The following is a 25,505-nucleotide window of genomic DNA, read 5'->3' as shown; positions in this document are numbered from 1 at the left end:
AAATGGGAGCACATGTCGACGGATTTTGTATCAAGGTTACCTACAACGTTGCATAGGAAAAATGTCATCTAGGTTATAGTGGATCGGCTGACGAAGACTGCACACTTCATTCCTATTAGAGTCAGCTATTCCATGAATAGGCTTTTAAAGTTATATGTGCGGGAGATAGTATGGCTTCATGGCGTCCCTATTTCTATAGTTTTAGACTGAGACCCACGTTTTACCTCTCGGTTCTGGAAGGGTTTATAGGATGCCTTGGGATCGCAACTTACCTTCAACACCTCATTTCACCTGTATACGGATGGATAATCAGAGAGGATCATTTAGACCTTATAAGATATGTTACGAGTGTGTATGCTAGACTTTTGGGGAAAGTTGGATTTGGTAACTACTGCTCGTGGAGTTTGTATATAATAACAGCTACCAGACCAATATAGAGATGACACCATAGGAGGCATTGTATGGTCACCGGTGTCGATCTCCGTTATACTAGGATGAGGTAGGAGAGTGGCAGGTGTTGGGATCGGAATTGATCCAGCAGACCTCTGCAAAGGTCAAGCTTATTAGAGAGAGGATTAGAGCAACACAGAGTCGGTATAAAAGTTATACAGATAGTCGCCGACGGGAGTTAGAGTTTAAGATCGGGGATAAGATATTCTTGAGGATTGCCCCAATGAAAGGGGTGATGAGATTTGGGAAGAAAGGGAAGTTAAGCCCTTGGTACATTAGGCCATTTGAGATCCTGGAGAGGATAGGTCCAGTTGCTTACTGGGTGGCATTGCTCCCATCACTATCCAGAGTTCGTGACGTGTTTCACGTATTCGTGCTGAGGATGTACATGCCAGACCCTTCACACATGCTCAGTTATGAACCTTTGGAGATCCGGGACACATTATCATATGAGGAGGTACCAGTTCAGATTTTGGACTAGAAGGTACAACAGTTGCGTACTAAGGAGATAACTTTAGTGAAAGTATTGTGGCAGAACCACGCAGCAGAGGAGGCTTCTTGGGAGTTAGAGGCTGAGATACGCCAGAAGTACCCACAACTCTTTGGAGAGGGTTAGCTCCAAACAGGTAAAGTAGGTTGTATGGTTACTAGTCACTTTCAGGTATTTAAGAGAGATTTTAGTATGAGAATATGATGTGACGAGACCTTATGTTGTATCCATGATATTCCTTCGTCATAAGCGAGGGTATGTAATAAACTTGAGCCGGATCTGCTATATGGGTGGCTGCCGACTCTTTTGTAGAGTTGAGTTGTAAGTTAAAGTACGTTTGGTATCAGTTAGCAAATTTTAAGGACAAATTCTTGTAAGCAGGGGAGATTGTAAAGACCCAAACCCGTAAAATAAGAAAAGGGTAAAAAGGGGATTTTTGTAGGCTTCATCGATGAAGTCAATGTTTTCGTCGACAAAGGCCCTTCAATGCTTTGTTACCGAAAGAAGAGATCTCGACCGACATGGAAAATATAAGGCTTGGGTTCGTCAATGAAGGAGGAGGCTCGGCGACGAACAGTCTTCTATGGTACGTCGACGAAGAACCAATTCGTCGATGAATTTGATCGGGTCAAAAGACCTATAAATAGGATTTTTCATTGCTAAAGGGTTAAGAAACCCAAATTTCTCTATCTCTCTCTCCCTCTCTTTTTCTCTCGCTCTCTCTCTTTCTAGAACCGGCGACTTCTCTCTCTCTCTCTGCAGTTCTTCACTGCTCGTCGCCCGTTTTGATGATCGGAAGTTATTGCGAGGATTAGGGAGCTAAGATCTACAGTACTAGCGGATTAGATTTCGATTGGGTGATAAAGGTCGGGATTTGGTTTTCGAGCGTTTCGATTTCTATTTCAAAATCAAGTAAGGGGATTATGTTTAATGCAGTGTTTTAATGTTTTTGATCCGATAGAAATAGTTATGGAATGGAGTATTTATGTTTTCAGTTATTCTTTTGAAAACCAACCGTTTGAAATGCTTGTTTTCGAACCTAAGATATATGATATGATATTTTGTGTAAAAATGAATGGTGGAAAGTTCGGTTTAATCGTACAAACCATTTATTCAGTATTTTCCGTGGTTGCCTACGGGCTATACTTTAAATATGGAAAATTGTGTGGCATGTGATTATGATTTTTAGAGTGATGGAAATACCAGGATGGGTATGTTTGTGTAATATTGAATTGTTTGCGAAAATACTTGAATTGTTTTGGGAATCGTAGGAACTTTATGAGAGGGCCAAGGTTGATTTGTATTAAATGGCCGAGCCCGGGTTTTATGAAATGTGTTTTAAAGTATAGTTTTAATTACCTAAATTGCACAATATGCTTTATGAAACCTGAGAACCCAGTGTTGTGAGCACGGTATCGCTGCTACAGAGAGTTGCACCATTTGACTGCGTGCGCCCACATTTACAAGAGTGTGGTGTTGGGTGGTCCTAGCCGATTGCCCTTGGTAAAGGTAGTACCCTTCTAGGAAGTGGTAGGGCAATCAGACCCATAAGTGATTATGGAAGCCTGTCATCGGTGAATGCAGGGAGTTGAGTTGACTTGGCTTGAGTTGATCCCCTAGGTTTTTGTCCAGCCTTCGGGCCACACAACCCTGACCACGACGGTTTATACATGGCGAGTAGTTCCAGGATGTATCTTTCATGCGTATCTGTATATTTATGCAATGATTTATTATTTCCCGAATTGTTTTATATTGTGAGAAAGGAGTATTCATATACTATGTTCAGTAAAAGAGACATGTATGGTGATTTTGAAATACACTGAGGCGTATGCTGACCCCACACACTGTCATTAACTTAATCTTCCTTACTTTCACCCCGTTGTATAACGTATCTTTTCAGGGAATCACAGAGATCGACTTTAGCTGATTCCAGGGGGTGGAGACTATAATAGTTTTGTGCGAGTGTCTTCAAGAACTTGGATGTGAGTAGTTATTGTAGTATGCCTTTGGGCTTGTATCATTGGTCATGTGGACCGAGTATGTGAACTCATTTTTGGGATGTAATATGTGGATGGACAGAACCTTGATGTATATGTTGATTTAGACTTTGGTAATAGAATGTTGAGAATGTTTCATTTACTCAGCTGCATATCGTATGTGATATGATGGTATCGGGTACTCAGACATCACTAAAGTAGCACCCTGTGACCACGTGTCGGGTTGGGACGCTACAGTCGTAGCTTTGTAAATAAAAACTGTATAAGCTATATATTATAGTTTTGTAAAAAAAAACTGTATAACCATGTTTCTATAAATTCGTATAACGTATTTCTATAGAAACTATATAAACATGATTCTAAAACTTTATATGAATTTTCTATAATAATTCAGTATTTCTCATGCCACACAACTAAATAAACACTCTTAAACATACTCTGTAAAACTGTATAATTTTGAAGATCTGATATGTTCAAAAATCATATTCTAATACTCATGATCAAATACTATACTTTACAGGTAAAGTTTCTAATAAAACTGGCATAACATGTATTCCCCTTGCCTGACTATCTGGGTTCAATTTTATTGTTTCCCTATTTCACGCCTACGGCGTTCATAATTCCAAACCCTGAAATTACACACATATGAATATATTCCTATCACTCACTGAATATCCAAAACCACTATCGTATTCACGTTTTCCAAATACGCATATTCACAATTTCCTAAACTATAAATTATTCATTATTCTACCTGGGTTCTCAAGAAAATACCCGCTAAAATCCTTACCCTATCTGCGGTATTCTCACCAAACCCTACATTTCACAATTCCTAATTCTCAGTTCAACTCCAAAACTATATTTATATTCACATTTCTAGGCCTATACATCCCATAATTCAGATAAACAATCCATAAATATTCAAATAACACCCTTACCTCAGTTCTGGGATGGTGCCCCAAAATCTCCAAATTGAAATTCTGCTTCGCCTATGATGTAAAGAATCTTTCCAAGAACCTTGTGGTGGTTCCTGATAGTCAAAATGAGGCTTAACGGAGCCGAAGTCGAAGGTGGAAGCTTGGAGGATCGTAGGGTTTGGGAGAGAAGAGAGATAGAGTTTTAATTTTTATGTTTACAAATGTCTCTCGGGTTCCATTTATATTCCCAGCTCTACAACCAAAAATCATCGACGGTTTCCCATGCCTCTCAAAAAACCATCACCGGTTTTCTATTAACCGGCCCAGAAATTACCGCTTTACCTTAACCATTTTGTGGTGAAAACCAAAACTATCTTTGTTTTCTTACTCCTTTAGAAAATCGTCGCCGATTTTCTCCCCACTTTACCAAAAATCTATTTTTCTCATTTTCTTTTATTATTTTATTTCCCAAGTCTCTACAATGCTAGCATAAGGTGGTTGAATAAATAATAGTGTCTTGAATTGTTTGAATAATTCACACTAAATGAATATATAACCATTATTGCATCAATAATTATCAAGGTTACTAAGAAAAAAAATCATGTCAGGATGTATTTTTTTTTTAATGTTTCACTTTTCATGATAATCAAATATGAAAATATAGATTTCTTAATATTTTTTTCACGTTTTCAAATTCTAAATGAAATAAAAATTATGTATGAGAGATATGAAAACTAATATTTCATAAATAAAGTTGTCATTGTAAGCCTAAAAGCACACAAACATCTTATAAAATTAGTTTGCTTAAAGGAAATTATAAGACATCTACACTTTTTATTGGAGTATGTGATAACACTTTTATTTTAAGATGTTTGATATATTTTGATATAATATTATTTTTTATTAATTAATTTTATAAAAAAATTGCTACACAATGATTAGTTTTTAATTGGTTCAATATTTTATTTTTCATTTTTTTTACATTGGTCTAATTTTTATACTTATAACTTATAATTTTATAATCATATGTGAATAAAAAAGCAAAATCATAAACTTTAACGCTTAACTAACACTAGGGGGAGTCTTGGCTTTCATATAAAGAATGTAGATGTCTGAATATTTTAAAAAGATAGGATATACAATATCAATTATTTTTAAAACTCGAGACGTGTGAGTAGATTCTATTTTATTTTATTTTTTAAAGTTATATCAGCATGCTCCAGTTAATTGTAACTAGTTCTTTTAAATGTATGGAATTTTTATGGAATATTGATTTGCTAACTCACCTAATAATTGGTTGTTATCTCTTTTTCCTTAATAATACTAAATATATACATGTCCATTTAATTGTGCATCACGTACCTTCAAGTAAGAAAGTGTCAAAGCTCCATTCATTTATTAAATGAAATATTATAATTATTCTCCAATCACACAAATTATCAAATTAGGTTATAATTTTTTGATTTATTTTCCATCTGATGTTATTTCAAACCTCACAATAAAAACATATGACTTCAAAATTAAAACTAAATTTAATAGTTATGCAAATTGAAATAAAATTTACAAATTCATGATGTAGGACGGGGGAGGGTGACCTAGTCATACTGATGACCCTCAAACAAACACATACATTAGAAACACTTTAAATTGAGAATTTTATCAACCAAACGTAGACAATATAATTAGGCTATGATTCACATGTTTAAAGAATTTTGAAAAGAAGTATAATTTGTTCCGAATTATATCTCAATGGATATTTCACGAAGGAATCAAGTTATATGTTGTAAAGATGCTATTTCAAATATTCAAGAACATAAGTCTATGTTAGCAAAACAATATTCCCACAATTGATAATAATAAGTGTAAAACTATTGAGTTGTAAAAGGTTCTGGACGACTTCAGTCGCTTAGACTTTAGGGTTAGTCAGCTGAAGAATTTATACTTAGAATTCCTGATGGGTAGTAGTAGTTTAGTTGACTGAGCCAATGACCTCAGTCACCTGAAGAATTTTAAAATAGAATTCCTGAGTGGCAGTAGCAGTTAAGTCGATTGAGCCTACGACCTCAGGCGCCTAAACTCCTATGGGTTTAGAATAAATTGCAAGTATTCTAGGGCTATTGTTTAAACTAGAACTATAGGGCTTCAAATGAGAATTCACAACCAGTTCAAGACTTATAAAAAAAACAATCTTACCAAAGAAAATCATTGGATGACTTGATGTTATCCACCACAAACTTAGAACACCCTAGAAAATTCCTTGGAACAAGCTGTGATCAAAATGAAAAAGTAAACTGCTATATGTATATAGAATTGTCGTGGGCAAGGGAAGTGATGGTAAAAAGTTGCTGGATAAATAGTGGTCTCTCACCACCTGATCTCCGGAGAGAACACGTAGCCTCACACTACTCAATTGTAAAGATTGGACAAAGCAAAATAAACTTCAAAGGTAATTCTTTTCAATATATTCAATATTTAGACTTGATTGCTTTTCAATCTTACAATGGAGATATATAAACTAACATGGGGGAACAAGACATTGACTTCCTACACAAGCATGGCGGACAGGGCATGGGAAAAAACTCATGGGAAAACTTAAAATGAAACACTCACAACTTACTAACATAATAAAAACTCACCCAATTTTCTGAACATGCACACGCAAACAAGTTGTCTTGCATGTTTATAAATTAAATACAAACATAAGTTAAAATGGAGGCCCAATCTATGTGGGGCCCACGTGGGTCTTGAACTCAGACTTGCTATGACAAATCAAATGGGGTCTTTCTCCTTCCGAAAGTCTTCAAGATACTCCATGTGTACCTACAAGAGTTACAAACCAATGTGGACATCCAGAGGCCATCCACGTGTCACCATGTTGGCGAAGGAAAGGGGCAAGGGCTGCTGATCTCCATCAATTCATTAGTTATATATTCAAATAAACATAAGATGAAATAAAACCCTAACCTTAAAAATTTACACATTAATTGATTAAACATTGAAACAATCATGAAATGAAATAAAAACCCTAACATAAAAAAATTTCCAATATGAAGCATATGTCTTAAAATTAAAACTTCATTAATCATGCAAATTGATGGTAAAGTTTACACATTCATCATTTACATATTCAAACAAACATAATATGAAATAAAACTCTAACCTAAAAAATTTGTAAATTAGTTGAATAAACATTCAAATAATCACGAAATTAAATAAAATCTGTGACATAAAAGTTTTAAATACAAAAGTCATAACTTCAAAATTAGAACTAATTTTAATAATCATGAAAACTGATAATAAAATTTATACATTCATGATGCATATATTGAAAATAAGCATAACATATAATAAAATCCCTAACCTCAAATTTGGGATTCACGGATAATGCTTCAAATCAACAATTTGACTTCAATACAAGCAAATTCAACATACAATATAGTAATTTATACTTCTAACTATTAAAAATCGAAACTCAAATTTCAATTTGTAAGAAATGTAGGATTTCAAACAAATTTGATTCGGGGATAATATATCTCACTTTCGTTACTTAAATAATGATCTCCCAACGTTCACAAGCCTTCTTACCTTTCAATAAAATCTGTGTGACAAACTTTCAAACGATCACTTGTAACTCTACTTGTAGTCAACCTCCCTCAATAGTCCCGTTGTCTGTCTGTCTTCCTATAGGGTCTGTGCGTTTGCAAAGGAAGAAGAATAGAGGTTTGAGGCAATTTAAAAAAGTTGCCATAAAATGAATTGAGTAAATTTTGTTTTTTTATTTTTTGTTTTATATTTTAAATTCGGTTATTATTATTGCCATTGGTTACTTTGTTATGTGCCGAAGCAGAAGCCGGGTTTAGTTTTGACACACAGCGAATCGTTCCCTGCAACGGCCAAACCGGAAAAAGCTGGTTCATTTTAGCGCATGCTACAGTGCGCAGCATAAGAAGTATCGACATTTCCTTGTTCTTTCTCTCTCTTGCCCAAACGAGGGCTACCACGGCGATACACTCGATGCTCCATCCCTCTCTGGTTACTTATTAACCTTATTTTTCTTCTTCGCCAACGACTCTGGCTTCTCCCTTGTCCTCCATCGTCCACTCAGATCCTCTGTCCGAATCGTTTTCTGAAGATCTCAATCCTTTCCGGGCATTTACTCGGAGAATTTCAGCTCCCGTTCTTCTGTATTTTATGCATTTCGAGCTTTTAGGTCTGTTTCTGAATCATTTTCAGCTGTGATTTATCGCGTGTATTGTTTCATTTGCTAATCATGTGTTTTTGCTTACTGCGCGCTGTCGAACAAAATGTGATTGAATTTTTCGGTTACTGTTTGAAATTGTCGCAGATAAATTCGCTTTCTTTCTAGACATATATATATATATATATATATTTGCTTTCCCGGGGGTTATTTGGAGGGAAATTATCTGATGTTTGGGATGTTCTTGGTTGATTTAGGCGAGAATTAGGAGTAATTTGCTTCTAGATTTGGGGAATGGCTTCTGTATCTCATTCTCCGGTTACATTTTTGGGGACGGCTTCGGATCTTCTGCGCAGCTCGAGTAATGGAATTAGTGGGGTTCCACTGAAAGCCCTAGGAAGGGCGAGATTGGGCATGAGAAGGAGGGAATTTACAGTGGCTGCGAAGGTTAGGAAGGGGAAAAAGCACGAGTATCCGTGGCCAGATGATCTGGAACTGGATCCGAATGTTAAAGGAGGAGTCCTTAGTTATCTCTCACATTTCAAACCATTGAAAGAGAAGCAGAAACCGGTCACTCTGGACTTTGAGAGGCCGCTTCTGGATCTGGAAAAGAAGATTATTGATGTGAGGCTCTTTTTACTGATGCAAGACGTTCATTTATTTAAGAGCTCGCATTTCATTACTTCAACATTGTACTTAATTCTTCCACACAGGTACGGAAGATGGCAGATGAAACTGGTTTGGACTTCAGTGATCAAATTCTCTCACTTGAGAGTAAATATCAGCAGGTATGCGTGCTGCTGATGATATTTGATCTCATGCATTCATTACATCACTTAAAACATTTCTTATTGCTATGTAATTTTCCCACTGTGTAATGTTAACATTATTGGTTACGGGCTTATTTCATTGGTTCTCAACGTATCTGCATCATATTAATTGATCTTAAGGTCCAGTATGCATAATTTAGGTATTATTCTAGATTGCTTATTGTGATACTTAAAATATATCAGCTGGCGTGCATGCTACAGCTGACATTGAATCACTTGCATTTATGGATGCAAGGTCAAATGTGTAATTATTTTGAATATTCTCTGATAGTACGAAACGTGTCCTATTAGTCCTATTTTCTAGATATTTGTTTGTTGCATCAAGCTTTTTGGTTGCATTGTTTGTTTGTTGACATTCCTGCTATACTTGCATCTAATGGTCATTAATGCTGGCAATTTTGTAAAATAAATTTATGTTGCCCCTTTAAAATTGTTAGGATATAGGATGATTGCTTAAGTTGCTTATGTTTTCCTTTTTTTTTCCTCTCTCTCTCTCGATCACACCATCTTTCTTTTGTCCACCCTCTCTTTGGTTGAAGGGATGGTGGCAAACCTATGAAGTATGGCTACTTCTGGGGGGGACCCTATCAATATTGTACCTGTATCATACACTCCCGATGTATGATTGTGCACTTCAAAAAGGTCTAAAATACTGTAAAGATGTAAAATGAAGTGTCTAGAATGTACTTTATGCTTGTATATATATGTTATGACATTAAAAATAAACCAATTAACACTATTCCTAATCCATGGCTCCGACTCCATGCTCTCAAATGCAATGAAAACGTGTGCAAATGCTCTTTAACATGTTGGAAAATTGCAAATATTTGCATCGCTTCCCTTTTTATGTGAAAGACAGTTTATTTTCAAATTGCTAAATGAAGAAATTAACTCAAGATACGACCTATAAATGTGCATCAACCCTTTAAATTCCTGTACTTTTGGTTGATTCATATTCTATTCCAGTTTTTAATACTTCTTATATATGTTTTAGATAAAACATGCTAAAATTTTTATTTGTATATGTGAAAATATGTGGGTCATATTGTATCCCAAAATTTTAAGAACTGCTGTAACTGCGTATCCTTCACATTTCAAGGCTATTGGCTGGCCCTTTTGATGTCTTCTGATTTTTCTATCTTGCCTTTTTTCTTTTACCTGCTTTGTTCTGTTAGAGTATGGCTGGAGAAGTGGAGAGAAGAGGAGAAGAGGAGAAAAGGAGAAAAGTAATAGTTTCTCTCCACTTCTTGTGTTTAGTTCACATAAAGAGGGGAGAAGAGAAAGAAGTGGAGAAAAGTGGAGTGAATAAAGGAGAGACAAAAGGCCCACTTTTTTCCCTTCCCAAACTGGAGAGATTTGGAGAGAAAAGGAGAGAAACCAACTCATAACTTTTCAAAAAGAAAGTTATGCCCTTTAACAAAATAAAAATTCCTGAAATCACTATTCTTATCATGTTATTTTATTTCTTATAAGGTTTGATGATTAAAAATTATGGTCAATAAAAAAATTGTGATCACGGAGTTTAATGTGCACATAGGTTTTTTCTGCTTTTACTGGAATTTTGTGCAACTAGATTAATCTATAAAAAATTGCATATATTCTTACTTAAAAAAAGAAAGAAACTCTAACTTTATATGCTGTTGTCACATTATTATCCTGCACTTTTCTTACTAGGGTAATATTGTAAAATGACTATATACAGGTCCTTCTATTTTCTCTACCTTTAGTTGAACCAAACAAGAAAAAAATAGATTGCTTAAGGTTTCCCTCCTATTGAACCAAACATGCAGGAGAGAAACAAGTTCCTTTTCTCTTCTCTTTCCTATTAGTTCTTTTCTCCTTTCTAGTTCTCCCCAACCAAACGTACTCTTTGGAGGATACCTTGTCCTCTTCTAAGTATCTTGCTTATTTCTCATTAGAATTTCTTCTTCTATTAAAAAAATAGAGCTACAATTTTTAATATGCTGGTATTGAGGGATATGATTAATGCTACGTAAAATAGTTGTACCTCAACTAATGAGACTTTTGTTATGTTATTTCTGTACATACGAGGATAATATCTTCGCCCTTAACAAGCCTTGCTGTTTGCTTCACTTTTCACATCTGGAACTTGAGCCTTCTGTCAACTGCACTCTTTTTTTTGAATTAAGTAATGTGTCAAAATGTAGATTGATGAATGTACTACGGGGATGCCAATCCAAGTACAATTAGAAAATGTTTAGCTGAAAAGTATCTGTTATCTCATGTAGTGCATTGAGAATTATCTATAATCTTAACTCTTAGTTTAAACTTTCTTGTATATATAAAATGTAAATTCTTGTTATGAACCCTTCTCATGAATTTTTGTCATTTATTTCAGGCTCTAAAGGATTTATACACGCACCTGACTCCTATACAACGTGTGAATATTGCTCGGCATCCTAACAGACCAACTTTTCTGGATCATGTGTTGAACATTACTGACAAGGTCTGGAAATCCTTATTCCTCACCATAGTTGTCAAATTGGGATTTGAATCACCAACCAAAATCAATTTGGGAATCAGAAATTGAGAATCGAATCAAACTTTAAAATTGGTACAGATTTTCAAAATTGATTCCAAATGACTTGCATATACCAGAATACATACAACAAACAAAATAGTAAATATGATTAATGTTTAACAATAAAAGAATCATATTTCATGCGTACGCTTCCTCTAAACAATCAAAAGCAAAGGAGTGAATAACACTTAATAAACAACTAAACTTTATGTTTTTTAGGGAATGAAATCAAGAAAAAATAATAAAAGCCAACTTTAAGTGTTTATTGACAATAAAAAAAAAAATCTTTCATGCATAATCTAATTAAAAATCAAATAAAAAAGAAACTTTTTAAAAAAACCAATAAATAATTGAACAAGCTGCTAGAAAAATGATGGTTTATATCTAAGCAACACAGCGAAATTTGAGTGTAACAAGTGTTCCCCTTCTTCTCAATGGCAGTCGGCAGAACACTATAATTGAAGCGTGGAGAAAGGTTTTTTGAGGCAACAGAAGACCTAAAATTTTGTTTGCTCCTCTTTTTCAGCACAGAACTGACGTAAAGAAGGAACAGAAGGCAATCATGTAAAAAAAAGAGCAATAAAAAAGGTTGTTTTGGAGGGGCTTTAAACCAGGATCTGATTAGATCTGATAGGTTTAGAATCATATGAATCAATCCATTTGCATCGGTTCATTAGATTCAGGGGTGAATCGATAGATTTGACAAAGTTCGGTTGTTTTCTGATTCTCTAGTAAGATTCAAATCAATTTGGTGTGGAATTGATACAGATCATAAGATTTGAGAGAATTGTTAAATTCTAACAACTATGTTCCTTACTGTAATGTATTTTTATTTTACTTTCATTCAAGGGTACTGATGAAAATGTCAACCATTGTCTTCTTACTTTGATATGTGTATAGTGGGTGGAGCTTCATGGGGATCGAGCAGGGTATGATGATCCTGCCATTGTTACTGGTCTTGGAATGATAGATGGCAGAAGATACATGTTCATTGGTCAGCAGAAGGGTAGAAATACAAAGGAGAATGTTCAGCGCAACTTTGGAATGCCTACCCCCCATGGGTATGTCCTTTGGGATGGTGAATTGTTTATTATCTTATTGAAATGCTCCTGAGTACGGTGTATGGTTTTTTTCTTTGTTGGGGCAAAATGGCTGATTATCAGAGGCATCATACACCATCTGAAAATTGGGGTTATCAAAACTGTGTTTTTAGGCTGTCATCCAAGTTTACTTATATTCTGTTTATTTGCATTCAATAGCCTTTCAAATAGAGATTGTGCTCTTATGGTTCAGAATTCAGTGAACAAGCCGTGTCTGATAAGCATTTTAATTGGTGCTGAATTACCTCTGACCAAACTAGAGATCTTCCGGTTGCTAATTCTAGGTCCATTTTACAGGCTCACTTGAACATTTTTGCCCCTTTAAAAAAATACAAACTTCATATTTTTTATGTCTTTATGACATACTCTCCTCATCTACCAAATCTTATCTCACGACATTCTAGAGGTTATTTACCAAAGGCTAAATTCAGTTGTATTGACGACCCTGATCACAATTTTAGAACTGCAACATTTATTTTCATCAAACGCTTATGCTAAATTTTTTTTGCTTTTGAGCTGGTGGTGGTGTTTTTGTAGGATGTAGTTCTCCATGTGATGGTATTCCAGTTTTTTTTTTTTTTTGGAGCACTTTGTCAGTTCTTTTTGGGGTAACAGATTGCCTTTTCACAAAAAAAAAAAAAACGGCATTTTTATCTAGATCCCAATTAGCTCTAAAATGGAGCTTGTAATAATACTATACATAGGTTGTAAGAAGTCCTCTTCATGGTACATTTTGAATAAGAATATGTTCTTAATCTGAATGGGTGCAACATTTTATTTGAACTGTCATACAGTTACCGGAAGGCTCTGCGAATGATGTATTATGCCGATCACCACGGATTCCCTATTATTACTTTCATTGACACTCCAGGTGCATTTGCAGACCTTAAATCAGAGGCATTAGGCCAGGTACGTGACTACTGTTTGGTTAAGGTTGCATTTGTTTTCTTTGAATGATGGTTCACCTGAATTGTTTGCTTTTCATCTTTGTAGGGTGAAGCCATAGCTCACAATTTGAGGACGATGTTTGGTCTGAAGGTGCCAATTGTTACCATTGTTATTGGCGAAGGTGGCTCTGGTGGTGCTCTAGCTATTGGCTGTGCTAATAAGATGCTAATGCTTGAAAATGCAGTTTTTTATGTTGCCAGGTGATTTAAGACTAGAATTGCTCTAGTTCCAACTTTCAACTGCAGTATAGTGCCAAACTGTTGTTGGATTTGTACTTTATTTTGTGTTTTCTAGTGAATGCGCGATGAGTATAAAAAATGTGGTGCATCATTTCCTAATTTTTAGATTAGCGTTCTCTTAACTCATGACATTGAAGGGGAAAGTGGGTCAGAGCCATGTGCTCTTATTGTCCACTATCGGTTCAGGAATGTATAGAGCTCTGTGTTCTTGCTATATCCCTAGTCTCCAAACAAGATTGACTGCTTGGGCCTTTGTTTTCCCATCTACTATTGTCATTTATTCAAAGATTGTGTAAAATTGCAATTTGATTATGCATGACTGCCAAGTGCCACACACCATTGATAATATTACAATCATGGAATTAAAGAGGCTTGGGTATTGGTGCCAGTGTGGTAATCTTTCTAAACATCTGATATTTCATATTTTTAAATCCAGAATTCTGGGCTTGGAAAAATGTTTGTAATTTTAAAGTATTCTTTTCATAGTTTTAATGTAAAGTGGTGTTTTTTGTTTTTAAAATTTTTTTATTACACAAGTTGTTCAATGCATATATCCATTTTGAAGCAAAAATGTAAACTTGAACAAATGAATAGATTGTTCGTAAGTGTCCAACAAAATGCATTGTAGATCCAATACCGCTTTTTGAGTGTTGTGTGCCTGACATAGGTACTTCAAGGCATATAGAAGAGCGGCATATCAATATATGGAATTTTGTTGCTCAGATAGTACTTATGAAAATTAATGAGTGCTGCTTAACCAAAAGCCTTTATCCATTTATGAGGCTCCAGAGTTCAGAATTTATTTTGTTGTTGTCCTGCGAATACAATTTGCAAAATGGCTTTTATTCTCTTTTGTGAGTATGAGATGTTATCAACAAACCTAATTGTAACATAGAAGTTCACCAACAAAGGGCTGGACCCCAAACTTTAGCATGAATGAAACTGCCTACTTTTTTGTTCTCCAAGGCTCATAATGTTTTTTCCTCATAGGCATTGTCTTAATTATCATTTTACTGTGCTGTGAATTTCGTTATTTTTTATCAACTTGGATTTTTTCTTTTCTTTTTTTTTCCCAATTGATAATTTTTAAATGTCAATAATTTTATATATCTTGTTTATATAGTTTTTTATCCACCCATCATCAAACTAATGGGTGGTCTTTTTGTAGGTTCCCTGTATGGATGTGGTCACACATTTCTGCTCTATTATTATGATCATCTGTGAATGATGTTTATCCATTTTCAAATTATTTTAATGATCTTCTTTGATATAATTTTATATTGTTTTCCCTATGTACAGCCCAGAAGCATGTGCAGCAATCCTGTGGAAGAGTGCTAAAGCATCTCCAAAGGTCTCAATTCTTTCCTTTTCATCCTCAATAAATTTTCCTTTTTTAATAAAAAATAATTAGAAATGCAAAATTTTAACCCCCCTTCCTTGCAGGCTGCTGAGAAGCTGAAGATCATTGCTGACGAGTTGTACAGGCTAAAAATTGCAGATAGAATCATCCCTGTAAAATTCCTTCTCTCTTGTTTTTGTTCCTTTTTTATATTACTCTGGGTATTTTGGTAAGCACGCTGCTGTCACATACTGCTTTTTATGAATTATAGCTTATCCCGTCCCTATGAGGGCCTTGGTGATCTGCTAATATGGGTATGAGTCTTCGTGCCCCTGCTGGAACTCTGCCCTCCCTTAGTAAATACCCTTACTTTTCTGCTCTCCTCCAGTGCCAAACTAAATTACTTATTTTTGATTACAAAAGGATAAAAGTGATTTTTTGAATCCAATGCTTTAAATGATGATAGAACTGTAGTTTTAAAACTTGGATGGGACCAACCCAATGAAGCCACTGATCAATCGAATTGGACAAACTACTGGATCAACTGGCGGTTGAACCAGTTACATTAGCATGATTTATAGGGTTTCCCATAGTCAATTTGGACTTCCTTAAAATGGGGCCAATGCTGAAGTTGGAGTTAATATTACCTATCAAGTCCATGGAAATTTGTGTCTCAGATTCATTGTTCATTTTTCCTCTTGTTTGGTACAGTGTTGGATTGGGGAGGCTCCTTTTGCTATTGAGTTTCCTCGTCTCTATTGATTATCTTCTTTTAATCTGCTTTCTTCCCCTTGCAAGAGGGTGGGCATTCTTGGGATTTTCATTTTGTGAGGCACCGTAATGGGAGAGAGACCAACGAGCTTGCCTGCTTCGTCAGTGTGCTTCATTATTGAGGTTCCAGTCAGGGAGTGACAAAAGAGTTGGCTTTTAGATTCTTCTAGGGATTTTTTCTCATTTGACTCTTGTTCCTAATGTTAATCCTTTTGCTCCTTACTCCTCCATTTGGAAAGCTAACCTTCCTTCCAAGGTTAAGGCCTTTTTGTGGAATGCTATCGTGGAAAAAATAAATATCAATGACATGCTTTAGAAACATAGACCTTACAAGTCTTTATCTCGCGACGTGTGTCTCATTTGTTTCAAGAGTGGAGAGACTTGTTCTTACATTATTTTTTCTCTGGACATTTTGGAGTAAGTTTGGTTTTTTTTCTGAGAGAATTGGATGTGCCCTTCCTCCTTGGAGGTGCTTTGGTTTGGAAAGGGGAAGGAATGAAAGGTTTGTGGCAGCATTTTCTTGTTACTCTCTCTTCGTACAATAAATTTCTTTGTTTATCAATGCACGTACGCACCCTCTAAAACATAGATGTTAAAACTAAACGTTCAATCAAGTATGCATCAAAGTCACAATTATGGAGAATGAAAAATACCTACAGAAGTATCCAATAATTTTCCTTTTATAGCAATAGAGGTATTAAAGAATTGTGAAGCGTTCCTTACTTGTTGAGCAATTTTCATAGTTGTTTTATAGATTGTACTTCATAAGTCATAACTTCAACCTCAATCCTAAACAAAGAAAAGGAAAGAGAATAATTGATGTATTTATATTTACGATTTTTAAATTTAGTAGATATTTGCAACACAATAGAGGTTGTTAAGGTACCCTTTAAATTCAATTAATGGCATACTAGATTCCGTCTTCAAAATCTCAAACCACTATTGAAAATCTAAATATGACACTATTCTACAACACAGAAAATAAAATAAAACCTTCATCGTCAAAATTTCAAAATCTGAACAATTATTAAGTATTCTAACATGACATACTAATACAACCCAACACACAAATAGTTCAAGGTTTTAATCCAACTAAATTTGCAAATTCAAATCTAGTACTTGTAAAAGGAATTCCTAAACTAAAAGTAGGTGTGAACCTAAGTGATGTTTTATCCACATCACTTGTAACCTCTTGATGTCCTTCCTTCTCCCCTCCACCATCTTGATCTTCCTTATCATCATCCAAATTATCCATTTCAACACGCCTACCAGCTCTAGAGGATGGAGACACTTGCTTAAACAAATCTCAGAAAATGGATGAGAAAATTTTATTAGCTAGTTGTTACGCATTCGAATTGAGTGAGAAAACTTTATTAGCTAGTAGATACACATTAATTTTAAAAAAATGTTTTATAAGAAGTTAATTTTTCCCTTGCCAAAGTCATCCTCTCCCACTCCAAGTTCAACACTTGTTTGTTGCTCATTCATATTGTTCTAATCTTTTATTACTTCTTGATTTATAGAATTAGGCTCTTTTTCTGTTGTCCAATCAAAGACAGGATAAAAAAACTTATTTATTTGCTTATTGTTTCTATAAAATAATGGAAAAAATTATGATCTAAGAAACTATTCAACTTGTTTTTCTCACAAGCTTAGGTTGTAAAGAGCATAGAGAAGATCATTGTCCCTTGAATGCTCCAATCTATTTGTTCTCTTAGTGTGAACTTACTCAAAAAAAGACCAATTACAAGATGAGGCGGTGGTTTGAATTCAATTTGAATGACCGACTTTTTTAGAAGTGGAACATAGGATCCATCAATTGCCAATAAAAAATAGCTCATAAAAATATCATTATTGGAATCTAAAATTTAATAAATCATAGCCCATTAACAATGAATGAAATATTTAAGAGTTACCACTTACTGGGAGGGGGGGGTGTACACTTACTAGAGGCAACGACGGGTGTTGTGCCAAATGTATATCCCCTCCATGTAACATGAAATTTCATTTGTGCATTGGACTTTCTTTGATTAGGTCATATTGTACTTGGAGTTTCATTATTGATGTTTTTGCTCTTTTAATTCTGGTAAAAAGGGAATCTAGTAATGGTATTTTGTCACTATCAACTGCACATAGAACATAAAGTAGTGGTTCAAACCCCACTAAATTGTAGAACATGAGCTCCAAAACTATGAGTTGCACATGTTTATTTTATCCTCATGGCTTTTGCTTCTTTGGACCATTTGCCCTCATTCTTGGCTTGGCTGATGGCCATATGTTGTAAAGTAGCTGCGTATACAAAAAAATATGTAGCAAATCATGTGACTCTTGGTGTCACGATCCAAGCTTGTTTAGGGTATTATGCTTGCCTATGACCGCTTGTGTAGATGGAATGAGTACCATTATGTAAATTGTAGCGTAGGTTTATTCTTTGTGTTAGACAATGCCTTTGTCAAAAATGGGAGTATGATTCCTCGATCAATTTATTGTTTCCTAGCGCAGAGTTAGAATAGCGTAGGAAGCCCTTTAGGATAGGGTGAATATTCTTTGGTCAGTGTAAAATTTTATACGCTATTGTGAACATGTTTAGCCTGCTTTGCCTAGTTAAACAAACATTGCTTATAGAGGTGTGAATAATGAATTGAGTTGCTTTATAGCCAACTACATGACTCTCTTTTGCTTTCGTGTTTGCTTATTGCTTCTGCTTACTTGGCATTTGATGATTGTAAATTTATTCATGTGGGAAAACCACATTATACTTTTGGTTGACTAGTAAAGCAAGCATGCTATAACTAGTGCTGCACGACCCTTCACAAGGTATTAGAGCTTGGATAATTGCTTCGTGAATTTAGTTTCCTTCATATTATTGGATTGTGTGAAGCATTTGTGGGATAATCATGTTGCGCATCAATACTAAGGTAATTGATCACTAAAACATCAACAAGGCTCCATTGTAGAACTGTTCGATGATTTCCATGCTACAGTAGAAGCACTACAAAGCCCATGAGCTTATTGCCAAAATGAACTTGACAGTTCATGCTATTGGGAATTCTAACTCTATAGTGGTTAATTATGGAAGAATAAAAGGGTGCTAGAATCCAAAGTGTATGGGGGTGCAGGAGGTGGAGAACTTATTTGACATGGAGCAGTGCTTTTGTGTGGTGAGGACTGACTCGGATAAGCGGAAGTATCCATGGTGACTATGTACTTAAGTGCTGATGCTATGTTATGGGGTCTACCTAGTACAATGAGATTTAGAATGGATGGTGTGTAATTGATGGTTGGATAGACTTGAAGAGAGAGCTCAAGGCTTAATTCTTTCTTGAAAATGATGAGTACAACAGTTAGAGAATATGTAAAACAATTTGTTACTTTGATGTTGGATTTGGGGACGTGCCAAAGAAAGCCAAGTTGTTCTATTTCCTTAAGGGATTGAAGTCGTGGGCGAGGGCCAAACTTCATTAGCAAAGAGTTCAAGACTTGCCTACTGCATAGGCTATTGTGGAATGCTTGACTGACTATGCTGAAGAGAGTTCCATGATGTTTAAAGAGAGTGTCTTGTTGTGTGGAAATTGTGGAAAAATCTTTCAAGGGAGGCAAACCCAAAAGTGGGGGAGCCAACAGCGAAGCATCAACTTCAAAGAAAGCTTCATCCTCTCGGTAGTTGGCGTGCTTCTTATGCCTAGGTCCCCTCATTGAGATGTTGATTGCCAGCAGAAGTCATTGTTTAATGCCTTGCAAGCTTCCCTTGCAAAGGGGACACAAGGACATGATGAAGATGAGGAATTCCTAAGGATGGGTGTGACGTGGTTTCTCAACTCGTTGGAGTGGCACCTTGGACAAAACGGTGAGACCATTGTGCCAAAGTGGCAATACCTAAGGATGGGTGCGACGTGGTTTCTCAATCCGTTGGAGTGGCACCTTGGACAAAATGGTGAGACCATTGTGCTAGAGTGGTAATACCTCATCGGAGTTGGTTGGGTCGAGACCATTACACCTGGCCTTAGCAACTCACTTTCTATTGTAAATTTTCTCATTAGATTCAAGACAATGTTATGGTCGTAGATGTAATTGATAATATGGTTCATCATTTAAAATTGGTTAAGCTGCTTGAGCATAAGATTTGTACGCACATGTAGTCGACTATACGCGCATATATTTATCCATAAACCTCTCCCTTTTTGACATACAATTAGACCCATTATCTATGACCACTTGAACCACATTTTTGGGACCCACAAATACAATGATCTAGATGAAAAGTCCAATCAACAAATCCCCAATTTTTCAATATGCAATTGCATCAAATGATTTGAGACAAACAATTGCCTTCAAACAATAAACAAGGAAGTTAACTAAGGTCCTTCATCTTTAATTAGTCTAACCGTTTCCCATGATAGTGTATCTAAAACCTTGCAAATAAAGGCCTCATTCATTCAATATTATCTTCACTTAAAGCGGCATACTTCTTTAAAAACCAGTTGGACGCTTTTGATAATTAGGACCCCTTAAACCGAGGAGTTCAAGATTCTGTCACGATATCAAACGTAGGCTGATAGTAGTAGGAATTGACAGTATTTAGTGGCTTGTTGCATACGCAAGACAATTTTGCATTTTCCAAAGCCTCTATGCACTCATTGAAAATATGATGTATGGTTGGGAATTGTCAGCTTGTGAGAGGAAATAATTATGCATCACTACAGCCCTTCCCCTCGAGCTTGAGCTGTCTTTCCTTACTTTAGGCACTTTACTATCAAGATTAATTCATCTTAGTCATTTCCTTGGTCACCTTTACCACTATATTTGTTAGAAATAGGTACCAATAAAGATGGGCTTGATCCTTTATTCATTGACTTCCACATCACAAGTCCTTTTTTCGTGCATTCTCTACATTATTCAACCAATACAAAGTTTGCCCTCTTTCCTCATCTAAATGTTGTTTAAATATATTAATTCTCCCTCCCTTGAATGTTTTCCCACAATAAAAAAATTTTAATTGTTTACCAATCACTTGTTTAAATGATTGCATGTTGGGTCCGTCTTTCCACAATAGGGAATATCATTTGTTGGAGATGTGGGTGCATTAAACTCATTTATGTTGCCCTTTTATACACCACACAAACGAACAACGAAGATAATAACTTTATTAACTTTCTCTCTCTCTCTCTCTCTCACTCTCTCTCTCTCTTGTACACACATGCGTAAGGTGAGGTATGAAAGTTGGTGGTCATGGAGGGGGATTTGTTTGACATGGTACTTGATGGAGAACAAGTCAGTCTATTCAATATCACTGCATACCATAGAGCTAATAGGATTTCCATCTTCATGGAAGTGGAAGGAACTAATGCTTGAACTAAAAAAGAATAGGACAACTTCATAGCTCTGACAGAAATCAATGCAGTTGGATGGAGGTTCATTGCCTTCCTAGAAGGCTTTGATTCCAAGAAGTGCTCTAAGATCTCAACAATCGTAGAGGAATTGGGTCGGGGAATAGTTCCTAAGCCCAAGCAAAGAGCTAAGAGCTTGTTTTTGGGTGGAGATCTCTCATTGATTCACCTTCAGTTGTGAGCCTATGACGATGATAGATTCTCCACTCTTTGATGAAACTAAGAATCAAATTCCCATGGAGACGATGTGTTTTTTTTCCTCACTGCAGTCACTGCATCATCGTCCTGCGCAATTGGTGAGCTTGAAAATGATGATTGTACCCAAGCAATCTTCCACTCGAGTGGTCGTGGGGGACTCAAACATGGGCAGACAGTTGGATTCTTTTTAGTTCAAATTTGAAAACAATGTTCCGTCATTTCCCAGGCTTGAAGAGTTTAGTTGTTTTAAGGACTATGGCAAGAGTAGCTTCTTAGGTCCATGAGCGCTCTTTCCTTCTTTTGGTCCAAACCTAGGCTTTTTGACTCCTTAAATGGTAAAATCTAGATAGAGCCTCTGGATCTTTCCCATGGTCCTAGGCTCAACGAACTATGTGTTTTAGGAGGTTGGACACACATCATTAAGCACCCCCTAAGCCCTTTGCAGCATAATAATTGCCCATTGCCCTTCCTCTAGCCAAATTCTGAAAGGAAGCGACACATTCTCAAGCTTCACCAAGGAGTCTATGGGATGCTCAAGGAAGTTATGAAAGCCCCTCTCCACAACAACTTTACCCAAACTTAGTTTTGATCTTGGTGTATCATAGGGCTCTCTTGGATGACAAGCTAGTGGACACACAATCACCAAACTTTGAGGGAGTCACATGCACTAACAGCGATAGAGATCAGTTCAAAGAAAAAAGTTTCTAATTCTGTTCCTAGGAAGGTCAAAATGGTGAGCAAAGCCATTGGAGTCTCTTTTGATGGCTTTGAGGAAAAAGCAATGAGCCGATTTGAGGAAATAGAGTAAAGGAGGAGAGAGGAAGGCAAACAAAACCATAAGAGGAATGTTAGTAACAAAAAAAAAAGAAAGATAAGAATTGGGCATTGAAGAGACTGGAAATTTCTATAAATTCTAACAGGAATGGGAATTCTATATATCCTGAGGGGGGCTGGCTGCCGTAGGGTTTATTTGCTGGACCTACGATTTTAAGGCTTATATCTTGAAAGAATGTTTGGGCTCTTAATGATAAAGATTAAAGTACTGTTGTGAAGTGTGTCTTGAAAGAATGGAAAGGAGATGTGGTTTGCCTGCGGGAAACCATGTTGGATATTCCTAACAAGAACCTCATCAGCTCTCACCAGTGTTTGTAGATACAACAATTGCCGTTGCTGATTTAAAATGGTTGGTCCATTTCCATTGTTGCTTGAACTATGCGTGGGAATGGCTGATGCAGTATTTTCTGAGAGGTTGATGTTGTCATCAACTCCTTCATCGTCTGTAGGACTGTCGTATTCTGTCCTGTGGGTGGATGGCTGGGTCATTATTGTAGGCTTTGGAAGTTGAATCTCATCTTCTTTAGAGGAATCATCATTCGTCATGATGATGAGATGATTTTGGTGCTTCTTTTGGTTGTGATGCTTTCGGAGGAAAGCTTCTTTAGGGAAGTGGAAAAAGAGGGTGTCAGTCTAGGTTTTTTATCGGTGCGTCGACTTAACCATATTTTGAGAGTAGGAGGGATTGGAGACCTTGGATCATTTTATGATTGCCTTTATTAATGGTGTGACTGAGGATGTTATCCTAGATTTCACTTGGAAGAGTCTGGACCTGTTTTGAAAGGGACGAAGAAGATGAGGATGCCATGAGGGAGAGGACTTGGGGATGATTTGTTGGCCTTGAGAGGAAGTCACTGAGGATATTGTGCTTTCCTTTGATGTGCTTAACTTCGAATTTATACTATGAGAACCAGTTTGCCCATCTGAGGAGTTGTTCCTGCGGGAGGATCTTTTGCTTGAATTGGATCATCTCTGGAAAGGATGACATAGCCATTTCGATTAGAAAAGTATGTCCAATCAGATGGAATTCAAACTTTTCAATCCCTCTCTTTACCTCCAATATCTCTTTGAAGGTGGAGTGATAATGTGATTCTGATTCTTTGAATGCTTCACTCTTGTATCCGCAGATATGTCTAGTCCCATCTTCTTTTTCCTCGATTAAAGCTGTTCCCAGGAGAAATCACTAGCATCAGTCTGTAGGATTCTCATTCCTTTGTCAGGAATCTGGAGTGGTGGCAATGTTGTAGCCACTTTTTTGAGTGATTTAACTGCTTCTGTATGTTTGGCTTCCCAAGGGGGGCACACCTTTCTTTTTCAAAAGCTGGTGGAGTGGTGCTGTGTAAGTTGCCTGCTTTAGGACAAAGTCTGCCATGTAATTGATAATACCAAGGAACTGCTGCAATTGTTTTGTCGTCATCCGACTTTCTGGAAAGGTGCTGAGCTATGTAGCAATTTGTGGTTGCAGCTCATATTTCACTTGGCTAATCTTCATCCTGAGGAAATCTACTGTCTCGACACCAATAATCATTTTCTTTTCTGACAACATGATTCTGTAGTGCTCCACTATGTCTGTGAACTGATTCAGAAGCTTAGCATGTGATGCTGTATCTTTTGAGAACATTGAGTATATCATCAATATAGATCTGGGCATGATGAAGTATGGGCTGGAAGATCAGGGCATGATGAATTCGGTGGTACAATCCTACTCTTTAAGCTATAAGGCCTCCCCAAGCAATTTCTTCAATATCTAAAATGTGTTACAACACAATCATATGGAGAAATATATATATATATGTTTATCTCCGTGTCTTTGTCATGTCATGTCATGTCTTGAATTTTTAAGATTTTATTTCTCACTGTGTCTGTTTTCTTGCGTCATAGTCTATTCTCCACTTTAAAGCTTTGTTCGTACTTCTAAGTTGAAAGATTAAAGGAAACTCAAGGGTGGAATTTAAACACCTTTGGAGATATGCATGCGAAGAAAGAAGTCACTTTGAGGAAAATTCAGGATCATGAGGTAGAATAAATTTCTCAAAGCCTCAATGATGAAGACAAAGCAAGAAGGCTCCACTTGTGAGAAGAATTATCTGGGATAGGCGGCTGGAATATCCTTTTAATGAAGAAGAAATTCTTTGTGCCTTGAAAAATTGTAATGGAGATGAAGCTCCAGGCGCTAACGGTTTCACCATGGTTTTTTCCCAAGCAAACTGGGAATGTTCTTAAAGCTGATGTTATCAAGGTCTTTGATGAGTTCCTATCTATGGGCAGATTTGTGCAAAAGCATGAACTCAACCTTTGTTGCGTTGATCCCTAAGAAGGTGGGGGACTTTTAACATCAAAGATTTTTGCTCAATAAGTTTGGTGGGCAGTGTCTACAAGCTTTTATTTTAAGGTTCTTGCTTCAGACTGAAAAAAAGCAATTGTGAAAGTCAGGACAGCACCAGCATACATTTGTTGAATGGAGACAAATCCTGGATGCTTCCTTTATTGCTTTGGAAATTGTAGATAGTTACTCAATAGCTGGAAAGGGTGTAGCATGCCAGCTCGATATGCAAAAACTTTTGACCATAGTTGGATTTATTTATTTTTTGTACATAAAAAATGGGTTTTGAGATTGTGCAGATGGATTGAGCAATGCATCACCATACTGTCCTGATCCAGTTATCATCAATGGATGCCCTTCAAGCTTCTTCCATTCTTCTAGGATTACAAGGAGAATCCCCTATCTCCTTTGCTTTTCATCATTGTTATTGAGGTTTTCAGACTCTTGCTGCAAAACGCCATGAGAACAAGACTTCTAAAAGGGTTGACAGCAGAAAGAAATTGCAGTGAGAAACTTCCAAAGAAATGGCAGGGAGGTAGAAGTTCTCACCTCCTCAATGCAGATGATACCATGATTTTTTGTGAGGCAGAAGTTGACCAAATTCTTAATCTAAGATGCTTACTTCTTTGCATTGAAGCAATTTCTGGATTGAAAGTCAATTTGTGAAAGAGTGAACCTATCCCCATAGGGAATGTGAATGATGGCACTTTCTTCATTGGTATCAGGGGTTGCAACATGCAAACTAGAAACCTTGCCTTTGAGCTGCTGTGGTCTCCCTTTGTGCAAAGTTCAAGAAAAAGGGATTTGGGGGCCTATTGTTGAAAAATTTGAAAAAAACTTTCTGGTTGGAAGCATAATTATATTTCCAAAGCGGGAGACTCACTCTCAGCAAAAGCACTCTCCCCAACCTCCTAGTTTACTTCATGTCCCTCTTCCTTATTC

At 36.4% G+C, this 25,505-nt stretch overlaps 1 protein-coding gene across 2 annotated transcripts in view; it reads left to right on the top strand.

Moving 5' to 3' along the window:
* The first annotated feature begins 7,691 nt into the window (after window positions 1-7,691).
* LOC131143526 (acetyl-coenzyme A carboxylase carboxyl transferase subunit alpha, chloroplastic) overlaps window positions 7,692-25,505 on the top strand; it is a 39,805-nt gene continuing 21,991 nt past the window's right edge. For both annotated transcript variants that reach the window (XM_058091892.1, XM_058091894.1), the window contains exons 1-9: window positions 7,692-8,064; window positions 8,310-8,676; window positions 8,766-8,840; window positions 11,242-11,349; window positions 12,325-12,485; window positions 13,319-13,433; window positions 13,518-13,672; window positions 15,011-15,062; window positions 15,155-15,223. In XM_058091892.1, the coding sequence (XP_057947875.1) occupies window positions 8,347-8,676; window positions 8,766-8,840; window positions 11,242-11,349; window positions 12,325-12,485; window positions 13,319-13,433; window positions 13,518-13,672; window positions 15,011-15,062; window positions 15,155-15,223 (1,065 nt within the window). In that variant the 5' untranslated portion in view covers window positions 7,692-8,064; window positions 8,310-8,346. The remainder of the gene's footprint in view (window positions 8,065-8,309; window positions 8,677-8,765; window positions 8,841-11,241; window positions 11,350-12,324; window positions 12,486-13,318; window positions 13,434-13,517; window positions 13,673-15,010; window positions 15,063-15,154; window positions 15,224-25,505) is intronic.

Source organism: Malania oleifera, chromosome 11 (assembly GCF_029873635.1).
Source record: "Malania oleifera isolate guangnan ecotype guangnan chromosome 11, ASM2987363v1, whole genome shotgun sequence".
In the NCBI taxonomy this organism is placed as follows: domain Eukaryota; kingdom Viridiplantae; phylum Streptophyta; class Magnoliopsida; order Santalales; family Ximeniaceae; genus Malania; species Malania oleifera.
The sequence above is the reverse complement of the archived record's forward strand: the minus strand, read 5'-3'. Positions and strand labels throughout refer to the sequence as shown.